Raw genomic sequence first — 10,825 nt, 5'->3', positions numbered from 1 at the left:
TGGACCAACACCAGCCGATGACCAACACAGACTGTGGAAACTTCACACTGGACTTCAAGCATCTTGGATTGTGTGCCTCTCCATTCTTCCTCCAGACTCTGGGACCTTGGTTTCCAAATGAGATGCAAAATTTGCTCTCATCAGAAAAGAGGACTATGGTCCACTGTGCTTTATTAAATCCAGAGTCAACGCAGCCGTCTACCAGGACATTTTCAGAGCACTTCATGCTTCCTTCATTTTCCAGCAGGATTTGCACCTGCCCACACTGCCAAAAGAACCAAAACCTGGTTCAATGACCATGGTATTACTGTGTATTTACTGTGTGATTTCATGTAATATTCAAATTTTCTGGGATTTTGATTTCGTGGGTTTCATAAGCTGTAAGCCATAATCATCAAAATTATAACAAATAAAGGCTTGAAATTGTTTAAGTTGTGGGCCCTGAATCTATAATCTATGGAAGTTTAACATTTTGAATGGAATTATGAAAATAAATAAACTTTTCCATGATATTCAAATTTTTTGGAAAGGGTCTGTATATATTTTTTTACTAACTACTAACCCACAAGTTATTGAAAAAAATAAAATAATAATTATTAATTGAAATAAACATTAATTATTGCCTTGTCAACTAACAGAAATAAAATAAGTTCATACTAAAAGCACTTAACTAAAATAGAAAAACATTTTTTTTTTAAACTAGTTATGAAATAGAAAACAAAAGCTAATTCAAAATATTACTAAATAGTTCACCAGTATACATAAAAAACAATGCAAAAAAAGATTAGTTAAATGTGTGAGATTTTTTTATATATCTTTTAGAAACTAAAGAGATAGGACCCATTCTATAAAGGTAGATTGTTAGATCAAAATAATAGATTATAAGCCTCAAAAACACACACAACCTTTCAAAAATACTCATTTTAATTGTAGAAGTACATTTGTCACAGTAGTAAATAAACAAACAGAATTGAAAATACCCCAAAAATATATTCTTCAAACAGCATCAAAGATATGCAAAACACACACAAAAAAGGAAACTACATAGAATCGCCAGCTACTAATTACAAGCTCCCTGACCTTTCCCAGCAATCTTTTTTGAACACTCTAAAAGAGCATTATGAATGTCTTTAGCACACGAAATCTGGGATTTTATCATACTGAGATACTGAGAGTAAGATAGAGACTCGGTTTGCACCGTGTCTGGCTTGGTGGCTGTAGGTACGAGATTTGGAGAATGCTTTGTGCTGTCGATGCTCTGTGAGAGGCACTCGTGGGCCAGCCGCTGCAGAAAAATAAATGTGTTCATGGTAAGAAGTTGAGCCATGATTTAAATCGAAATCATCAACTGAATAAAATATAACAGAAACACAACAATTCCTTACCAGGCAGAGTTCCAGTTGATCACAGAGAGCATAAAACTCTTCTAAACTTTTGTCAAACCGCTGAACTGCTGCATCATTACCTTTCCTACATTATGAGAGGAGATATTTTATAATATATTTTAAAACTTGTGTCATGCAACCATAACATTTTCCGTAATACATATGTATATGTGAAGACTTCAGATGCAAAAACCTCTAAGTCCGCCTGTTCAGTAATTGCACTTGGCAATGGCAATGAAAGGGTTATTAATCAGTTATTGAAATGCCTTATTTTCAGAAATGTCATAGATAAGAGTAGAATTAAAAACGCTCTTTTTTATGAGGTTTTTGCATCTGAAGTCCTTCACACACACATTTATATATACATAGTCACACACACACACACACACACACACACACACACACACACACACACACACACACACACACACATACAGTACAGGTCAAAAGTTTGGAAACATTATGATTTTTTTATATTTTTGAAAGAAGTCTCTAATGCTTATTATCAAGGCTGCGTTTATTTGATCAAAAATACAGGAAAAAAAAAACATAAATATTGTGAAATATTATTACAACTTAAAATAATAGTTTTCTATTTGAATATACTTTTAAAAAAATAATTTATTCCTGTGATGCAAAGCTGAATTTTCAGCATCATTACTCCAGTCTTCAGTGTCACATGTGACATCCAGTCTATCACATGATCCTTTAGAAATCATTCTAATATTCTGATTTATTATGAGTGTTGGAAACAGTTCTGCTGCCTAATATATTTGATGAATAAAAGGTTAAAAAGAACTGCATTTATTCAAAATAAAAAAATATTTTCTAATAATATAAATCTTCTTTACTATCACTTTTTATCAATTGAACACATCCTTGTTGAATAAAAGTATCGATTTATTTCAAAAAAATAAAAAAATTAAAAATTTACTGACCCCAAATTACTGACCAGTAGTGTATTACTGTATTGTTGTTACAAAAGATTTTTTTTTTTTTTTTTACTTTTTATTCATCAAAGTATCCTAAAAAAGTATCACAGGTTATGAAAAAATATTAAGCAGCAGAACTGTTTCCAACTTTGATAATGAATCATCATATTAGAATGATTTCTAAAGGATCATGTGATCCTGAAAATTCAGCTTTGCATCACAGAAATAAATGATAATTTAAAGTATAATGAATTGAAAACCAATTATTTTAAATTGTAATAATATATCACAATATTACTTTTTTTTTTCTGTATTTTTGATCAAATAAATGCAGGCTTGATGAGCAGAAGAAACTTCTTTCAAAAACATTAAAAATAGTAATGTTTCAAAACTTTCGACCTGTACTGTGTGTGTGTATGTATGTATGTATGTATGTATGTATGTATGTATGTATGTATATATATATATATATATATATATATATATATATATATATATATATATATATATATATATTATAATAGGCTACAGAAAGAATTAAAATGGGATCTTACTCTGTTGTTCTTAAGCCGTTGTCAATAGCAGTATTATGCCCAAAATTTAATGAAGCAATGGTCATGACATTCTGAAAACATAAAATTGTAAATTAAAGTTAGTTTAGGTCTCAAACAAGTAACGTTACTGTTAATTTCTCAATGAAATACACCAAACAAACCTGTAAACTATCTTTGAGCAATGGAATCAGCATTTTGAATCTGTGAACGGGGTCAAAATCTTGCTGTTGACTGAGCTGTTGAGCTTGCGGTTGCTGTAAAACAGCCGGTTGCTGAACGCCCATCTGAGCATTGTTGGTGTTCATCTGCTGCGACGCCATTGTTGATAGTAAACTCGACCACTTCCGCTTGAAGCTACAGCAACGGATGTGAACAAATCAAGCGGCAAACGTTGCTAGCAAGTAACGTTAGCTGTTGTCTAGACAAAAAATTCTTCTCACAAGAAGACAGAGCCGCTAAAACGTGCAAGTTAATCATTCACATTAAAGAATCGAAATGACTGGTACATGACATAATCCGTTTGTAAAAATCTGTCTGCCTTAACTACAAAAGATTAACTCATTCTGATCAGCGCTGAGAAAAGTAACAGGAACCACGTGATAATCATAATGCGCTACTACAGAAGAGGGCTAGACGATAATTTAAACACTTAAATCTAACATTAAAAAACTAAAGTCAATAGGCTCCAAATACACAACGAAGAATTTTAAAAGAGAATTTTTTTTTTTGATGCATACATTACCAAAATTTCCATTCAAGTAACTTATTCTATTTCCGTAGTCCATGTTTAAAATATTAATAGCAGTTGATTGCTGAATCGTTGTCAAGGATTGAATAAAATAAGGTTTTCAGAAATAAAAGAATAAGCTTAATTTATTAATTACATTAAAACAATCACTCAGTTTAACTCACCACGTTGTCATGCGAACAACCAGTAACGAGCTTGAGTTACTTGAGCGTTTACAGCAACTCTGGTTATTTTCAAGTCAGACATGATGAAAGTAATAACGTAAAATATTTGAGTCAGATTAAGTTAGTAACCGCTAGTGTTTTTGATTTGCTAAAATGCAAATCAAATTTTATGTCATTTTATGTCGTTTGGGTTCGGGACACTGGTCTATATTATATGTTATATATTAAGTATGTAAGTTGTCAGATTTATATTTCTCACAATAAATAATGCAACGAATGTAGTCACAATCTGATAAACGGCAGATTTTTTTATTACAGTTGTTTCATATAAACCACGATGGAATCAACGTGGGTGAAAGGAACACAAATGGCGCCATCTAGAGGAAAATCTGTGACAACGCGCTGAACTATTGTCATAACCTTATAGAGACTTCGCGCAATTTTTCTTCTTCTTTTTTTCTTGATGGTCGAGATTCGAGACTACACACAGTCTGCTTAAAATGTGATGGGGACACACGACACTAATAGCCTTGCGAAGTCTGAACAGAATGATCGGGTTTTACTGCTATTGTTTTGATTCATTAAAATGAACTGTTCAAAAGAACCGACTCGCGGAAATGACTCGGGCTCCCTTTCGCTAGTCGCTACAACCAAAGACTGTACGAATCTAAGTGTTAAAACACGGTAATAATGACTTTATCAGTTCATTAGTTAAACTTGATGCAATCAGCGTCCGAATTAGTTCACTAGTCTCTAGCCATATAATGGGCCGTGACGTGTGTCATGAAATCCTGGTTCATTGAAACGAACCGTTCGAAAGAACCGACTCGCGGAAACGAGTTGGACTCCCCATTACTACAACCAAAAACTGTAAGAGTTAAAACCATAGACTGTAAAAAGTCAGAACACAGTAATTACATTGGTTTCAGTTCATTAGTTAAACTTAACATAACCAGCTTCCAAATTCGCTCACTTTCTTATAATGGACCATGTATCATTTACTAGTGAAAGATTGAGCGCATTTAAACAGCAGCATCCCAGTAGAAAGGAAGTTGTCACAGTAACCCGGATGTACACAAAAACACGTGTCGGTGCTTTGCGCGTGAGAGAGAGAAAGCGGGAGTGAGATGTAAGTACAGCGTAAACGTAAATTAATCTGAAATTAGTTGTGGAATACTACTGTCGTTTGATTTGGGGTGTATGAAAATTTAATTCTTCCAACAGCACGATCAGTTTTACCATCTGACCACATAAGCAGTCACATAACTATTCACTGTTATATTGCTTATAAACTTATTATCACGGTTTACTGTGTTTATCCAACATTAGCAGCGTTTGCAATCATGTTTGCTGAAGAGGAATGGACTGATTCTCCATCAGCAGATGGATCATCTCACACTGTTAAAGTGTCTCCTGCCCCCAGCAAGGTATTATTATTTTTGTCCCTTATTTAATAGAGGTTTGTCACTTGAATTTCATTTTTCACCTGGCACTTTTATCCCAACAGGATAAGTCTGTGGCTAAAAAAAGTCTTTTGAGAACCTTGCAAACGTTGGGGTCAGTTCCTAACTGGGAAATTGATAAAGTTTTTGAGGATAGTGACGAGGAGAAAGACGCCTCTCCTGCAGTCCAGACAACAAAAAAGAAAAGGTGCAAAAAGCGCAAAAGAAGGTCTAATGCTGATAATGAAGGGAAGCAGCAGGATAAAGTAGATTCACCTGAAACACCTACGAAGAAGAAGCAGAAGCTAATGAGGAAGGCCGTGAAAGAAATAAGTAAGAGCATGTGCTACTAATTTTATTTGTCCACCATCTTGAACATTACTGACCTTTTTCACATCAATTTGTGTTTGCAGGTTCTAAGGTGTCACAAGAGTCCAGAAAAGATAAGAATGACATAGGAGTCGGCCCTCTGTTGGAGGAAACCGAAAGTCAAGCAGAGGCAAAGCTAAGCAGAAAGCAGTGGAGGAACAAGATGAAGAACAAAAAACGGTGTAAGAACAAGTATCTTACGAAAACGGCAGGTGTCGATGATGCCAATGTAAAGAAGGAACCCTTAGTTCAAACACAGGACATCAACAAATCCAAGAAAATGCAGAAGCAAAAGTCCAAAAACCTGACAGGTGTCGAAGAAGCCAATGTAAAGAAGGAACCCTTAGATCAAACACAGGACATCAACAAATCCAAGAGAGCGCAGAAACAAAAGTCTAAAAAACTGACAGGTGTCGAAGAAGCCAATGTAAAGAAGGAACCCTTAGTACAAACACAGGACATCAACAAATCAAAGGAGGTGCAGAAACAAAATTCCAAAAAAACGGAAAAGTTTTGTGGAAAGAATGGTATTTCCTCCGCCACAGATGATGTTGAAAATGGCAAAGACTTTAAAACAGAGAAAACTTCCAGAATAGCAGATCACTCTCTCAGCAACGGTAACATCTCACATGAAGTGGGCGGAAAAGAGAAACCTTCTAAAATGATGAAAAAATCGCAATTACAGGCAGAGAAATTGCATCGTATTTTAAAGTTGAGTCATACTAATGGCGGTAATAAAGCCACAGAGGAACCAGAAGGTACAAGAGTGAATTTGAAGAGTGATGAAGAGAAAATGGAAACTGACCCCTCAACTGTTTTAAGGACAAAGATGTTGAGGCAGTTAGAAGCCGCTCGATTCCGCTACATCAATGAGCTGCTTTACACGTCGACCAGTGGGGAGGCCAAACGCATGTTTCAGCAGGACCCAGAGGCCATCGCGGTTTACCACAAGGGCTACACAACGCAAGTTCAGCACTGGCCCGAAAACCCTGTGGATTCGATCATTTCCTATATTTGTCAAAAGTGAGAGAAAATGCTTTTTGTTGTTTTCGTTATGTACGATTATACATCATATCCATATTCCATGACAGTGTCAAGATTCATCAGGCTCAAATTGTGAAAGAATGTTTGGGAGGGAGCATGAAGAATCATTTTCACACATGAATTGGCCCCTCTGAGTCCAGACCTTAAATTCTTTTGAAAGTCTTTGAGATGTGCTGGAGGAAACTTCACAGAGTCCTCGACTCTTGCATTGTCAATACAAGATCTTGACCAAAAACGTATGCACCTCTTGTGAAGAGGTGCATCAGTTTTTCTTCATGCTCCCTCCCAACCATTCTTTCACAATTTTCACATTGTCATCCTTGAATATGGCCATGATGTGTCTTCCTACATGGTTGTTTAAGAAATGAAAGTTACACACTCCATCAATTAGGGTCAGAAGAACTGTTGCCAAACATTTAACATGCTAGAAACATAATAATCATTGCAATAAGGATCCAATCATAGATTTCTAAGCATCTAAATATATAAATGTATTTATACAATTGTTTTTAGTAATAACAATAAAATATTTAATAATCATGTAGTATATTTTTGTAGGTATGATGTGTGTGTGTGTGTGTGTGTGTGTGTGTATATATATATATATATAATTTTTATTTTGCTTTATATGATCCTTTTGTCATGGCTACTATAGTTTTTTTGTTCTACAGTTAATTGTTTGTTTTAAAACATCAGGCCAAACTTGTCTTAATTAAATCACAGGCTGAGTCTGAAATCACTATTCCCTACATTAGTCCACTAATACCGTTCACTTGAAGGAGTGAATGAAAACAAGTAAGCGAATTCGGACAGCCGTTGAACGTACATCGCCTGTACACTCATTATTGCGGTGCAATGTGGGATTGAATGAGTGCTCTCAATAACATCCACTATGGTTTCGGACACCATTACAAATGGCTGTCCCTTCAAATAATGTCCTATTTTATGGTATAGGGGGCGATTTCAGATTCAGCCACAGTGGTCATACATGGAATGATCTTTTTTTTTTCTTTTTGGATGTCACTAAATAACCATGAATTTCCTTTTCCTTTTTTTTCAGGCCACCTTCTTTAGTTGTCGCAGACTTCGGTTGTGGCGACTGTAAAATTGCACGGAGTGTAAAGAATAAAGTACACTCTTTTGATTTGGCTCCGGTTTGTGATCTTGCCACTGCATGTGACATGGCAAAAGTAAGTTGTTATTATAGTAATAAAGCTTTTGATTTGTAATGCAGCCTAAATACTAAAGGCAGCACTGTTTATTACTTTTTCACAGGTCCCGCTCCGTGATTCTACAGTAGATATTGCTGTTTTCTGTCTTTCTCTGATGGGGACAAACCTGGGAGAGTTTTTGGCAGAAGCAAACAGAGTCCTGGTGATGGGGTAACTGCCTCATATTATTGATATTAACAATTCCTTTAAAAAGTTTATTTTAAAATCCAAACCCATTGTGTGTCTAACATTAGCCCTTATATATGCTCTTTTCCAACACAGGGGTGTTCTTAAAATTGCTGAAGTGGCCAGTAGATTTGAAAACATACGTTCGTTCATTGGTGCACTGTCAAGTCTGGGCTTCAAGATAGTCAATAAGGTAATGAGCTGTTTATTTCCAGTGTACAGTACTGTTCAAAGTTTTTTTTAAAGGGGTCATATAATGCCATTTTTGTACAAGCTAATATGATTCTTTAGGGTCTAAATTAAAAGTTTGTAATATACTTTAATTAAAAATTCTCAGTAGTATTGTAAGAAAACACTAATTTTACCTGGTCAAAAACAGCTCTGTTTTCAGCACGCCGTTTAAGTGCATGTGTCTTTAAATGATAATGAGCTTTGCTCACCCCGCCCCTCTGTTCTGTGCTTACACCGTTTGAAATAACACAATAACCATAACGCGTTGTTCATTATAAACGTGGGATTATGAATTATATTGAGAACGTCGTACATAGAAAACAAGCCGTAATGTACCCTGAGTGTAAACAGCCGCATTCATCGTGAAGCGTGCTAGCGATTTGCAAAGATTAATATAAATATTAATATAAAGGTTAATAAAACGTTACACTCACTTCTTCTTCTGGAGGTGCAGCAGGAACACAAATAGTTGGTACCGATCCTTTTTTTCAGGAGCAGCTTCTTAGCAAAAACAGCTTTATTCTGACCCTGCTTTGTAAAGCAGTCTGGTGTGTGAAATGATTCGCGCAAACATGAAAGCATTGACGTTGATCGTGGGGAATATTCCCTTTGAAAACAAAACTCAGCCACTGCGTCTTCAGCGGTTCGGATTTAGAAACATCAAAATGACTGCTGTGTTCCTTATTGCACCCAAGAACAGAACACCACAATCGCTTAGACGCCATTCTGCTCCAGCGTATCAACAATGCGGACTATGATGACAGACAGCTCGCTCACGAGCGAGGGCGTGTCTGTGTTGAAACGCTGCTGTCAATCAACAATCGTGGGAGGGGCGTCCGATCGTGTGACGTCACTAGGTCGAACGGCTTGATTTGAGACAGGGGAAAACATATAAGGAGATAAAAAAAAAAAACACTGGATGGATTTTTATCATTTTATGATGGTTGTGTACAGGCACTGCCAACACACATTTCAGTACAATCAACTTGTAAAAGTGCATGTACCATTATATGACCCCTTTAAACAATCTATTCAGCAAGGATGCATTAAATTGATTAAAAGTGACAGATTTCTATTTCAAATAAATACTGTTCTTTTGAACTTTCTGTTTATCAGAGAATGAATTCGAAAGTTGATTACATCAAGTTTAACTAATGAACTGTTAAAGTCAATACCGTATTTTAACACTTAGATTCGTACTGTCTTTGGTTGTAGCGAGGGGAAGGCTGAGTCATTTCCGCGAGTCGATTCTTTTGAGCAGGTTTTAATAAGCCAAAATAATAGCGGTGAAAAACTTCCCACGGCTATTAGTGTTGTGTGTCCCCATAGAAAAATGCAAATTTGACTCTTGATATGATTTGAAAATAGTCTAGTCTAAGAATACTTCAGTGTTTGTACCATAACATGTAGTGTACTTGTTCCTCATATTTTTGTCCACTTTAAGGCTTGTTCACACCAAGTATGATAACTAAAATGAATAAGTAATTGTGTTGGTACTAAAGTCCCCTAATGATTGAGGGGCCGTTCACACAACACTTTTCAACTAAAAACAGGAAACTTTTGAAGCGTTTTGGCTGTTTGTTTAAAATAAAACAATGTTTTGGGGGCCTGAAAATGCAAGTTTTTAAAAACAATACCATTACTAAACCATACTACAAAAACCATACTACAAAAATGCACATTTGTGAAAAACGGTGTAATTTCTTTACAAAGTGACACGCACGGCGTTTTTAATCATTTTTATGGATCTGTGTGAACCGGGATCATTTTGACAACGTTATCGTCTGTATGCAAAAAAACGCGAAGGGAAAAACTTTTCTGGTTTCACTTCATCGTTGTTGTGTAAATGTACGTTAATCTTCAGATGATAGCTGATGAAAACTCATTAAAACATTTTCTGCACGCTTACTGTTAAAAACATGCCAACAATAAAGGACAGCTGTCAAAAATCTATCCAATCATTAGTAGGCCTATAATCTCCTTAATTTTCATAAATGATTGTTAGTTGCAGGTCTAATGCTGTATTAGGGATGGAAAGTCAGGCCAACTGTGCAGTGTTGCAGACTAGGATTGTGCTGTTCTGCAAGTATGCGAATCAATAATGGAATATATTTACAATCACACTAACATAAAATGTTCTACTTCCTCAGCTTTTCAGTTAAATAATGGAGATTGCAACAGAACATAATTTATTAATCAAAATGTAGCTTCAGTTTACTATATAATTAATGCAAGCCATTTATTTCCACTTATTTTTCTTTAGGACACAGAAAACAGCCACTTCTACTCTTTTGAATTCACAAAGACAGGAAAAGCACTGGAGAATGCAAAGAAAGCCGGACTTCAGCTGAAACCTTGCCTGTACAAGAAACGATAAATATACATAAAGTAAATATTTTGTTTTTTGGTTGGACTGTGCAGTGTGTATGAAAAGTTTTATCAGCAATAATTCAGTTTAAAACAAGGGGAAAATGTCCTCTTGACATTGTATTTGTAACTTTTGTAAATCAATGTAACAGGAACATACATTGTATAAAAAAGGCTTTAATGTGATATTCA

The 10,825-nt window shown here is 35.4% G+C and overlaps 3 protein-coding genes across 4 annotated transcripts in view; 1 reads left to right on the top strand and 2 right to left on the bottom strand.

Annotated features, from left to right (window-relative positions):
* Positions 1 to 10,825, bottom strand: part of mrm3a (mitochondrial rRNA methyltransferase 3a) — a 526,058-nt gene that overhangs the window by 409,652 nt on the left and 105,581 nt on the right. The gene's annotated exons all lie outside the window — the stretch shown is intronic.
* Positions 907 to 3,476, bottom strand: med29 (mediator complex subunit 29). The gene is made up of 4 exons (XM_084419720.1): positions 3,033 to 3,476; positions 2,872 to 2,942; positions 1,386 to 1,470; positions 907 to 1,285 (listed from the first exon to the last, which is right to left on the bottom strand). Exons 1-4 carry the CDS (start codon positions 3,189 to 3,191, stop codon positions 1,061 to 1,063), a joined length of 540 nt encoding a protein of 179 aa, XP_084275846.1. The 5' UTR covers positions 3,192 to 3,476; the 3' UTR covers positions 907 to 1,060.
* Positions 4,835 to 10,819, top strand: rrp8 (ribosomal RNA processing 8). Of its 2 annotated transcripts, none has more exons than XR_014628810.1 (8): positions 4,835 to 4,912; positions 5,113 to 5,210; positions 5,291 to 5,558; positions 5,639 to 6,617; positions 7,699 to 7,828; positions 7,914 to 8,020; positions 8,132 to 8,593; positions 8,782 to 10,523. XR_014628810.1 is itself a non-coding variant. In XM_084419714.1 (8 exons), the coding sequence occupies exons 2-8, from the start codon at positions 5,127 to 5,129 to the stop codon at positions 10,641 to 10,643; spliced, it is 1,779 nt and encodes a 592-aa protein (XP_084275840.1). In that variant the 5' UTR covers positions 4,836 to 4,912; positions 5,113 to 5,126; the 3' UTR covers positions 10,644 to 10,819. The 2 variants fall into 2 exon arrangements, 1 of the variants encoding a protein (XP_084275840.1); XM_084419714.1 differs by lacking the exon at positions 8,782 to 10,523 and adding an exon at positions 10,530 to 10,819 and having other exon boundaries at positions 4,836 to 4,912; positions 8,132 to 8,228.

This window comes from Rutilus rutilus, assembly GCF_951802725.1.
Source record: "Rutilus rutilus genome assembly, chromosome: 9".
Lineage (NCBI taxonomy): Eukaryota > Metazoa > Chordata > Actinopteri > Cypriniformes > Leuciscidae > Rutilus > Rutilus rutilus.
This window is presented reverse-complemented; position numbering and strand designations above follow the sequence as displayed.

Bases quoted from the DNA above. Each gene is read 5' to 3' on its own strand.
- med29 (XM_084419720.1), bottom strand. From the start codon at position 3,191: ATGGCGTCGCAGCAGATGAACACCAACAATGCTCAGATGGGCGTTCAG. The intron at 2,943-3,032 runs GTTTGTTTGGTG...TTATGTTTTCAG, and splicing joins TGCTCAAAGATAGTTTACAG to AATGTCATGACCATTGCTTC. The intron at 1,286-1,385 runs GTAAGGAATTGT...ATTTTTCTGCAG, and splicing joins ATCAACTGGAACTCTGCCTG to CGGCTGGCCCACGAGTGCCT.
- rrp8 (XM_084419714.1), top strand. From the start codon at position 5,127: ATGTTTGCTGAAGAGGAATGGACTGATTCTCCATCAGCAGATGGATCA. The intron at 5,211-5,290 runs GTATTATTATTT...TTATCCCAACAG, and splicing joins TGTCTCCTGCCCCCAGCAAG to GATAAGTCTGTGGCTAAAAA. The intron at 8,229-10,529 runs GTAATGAGCTGT...ATTTTTCTTTAG, and splicing joins GCTTCAAGATAGTCAATAAG to GACACAGAAAACAGCCACTT.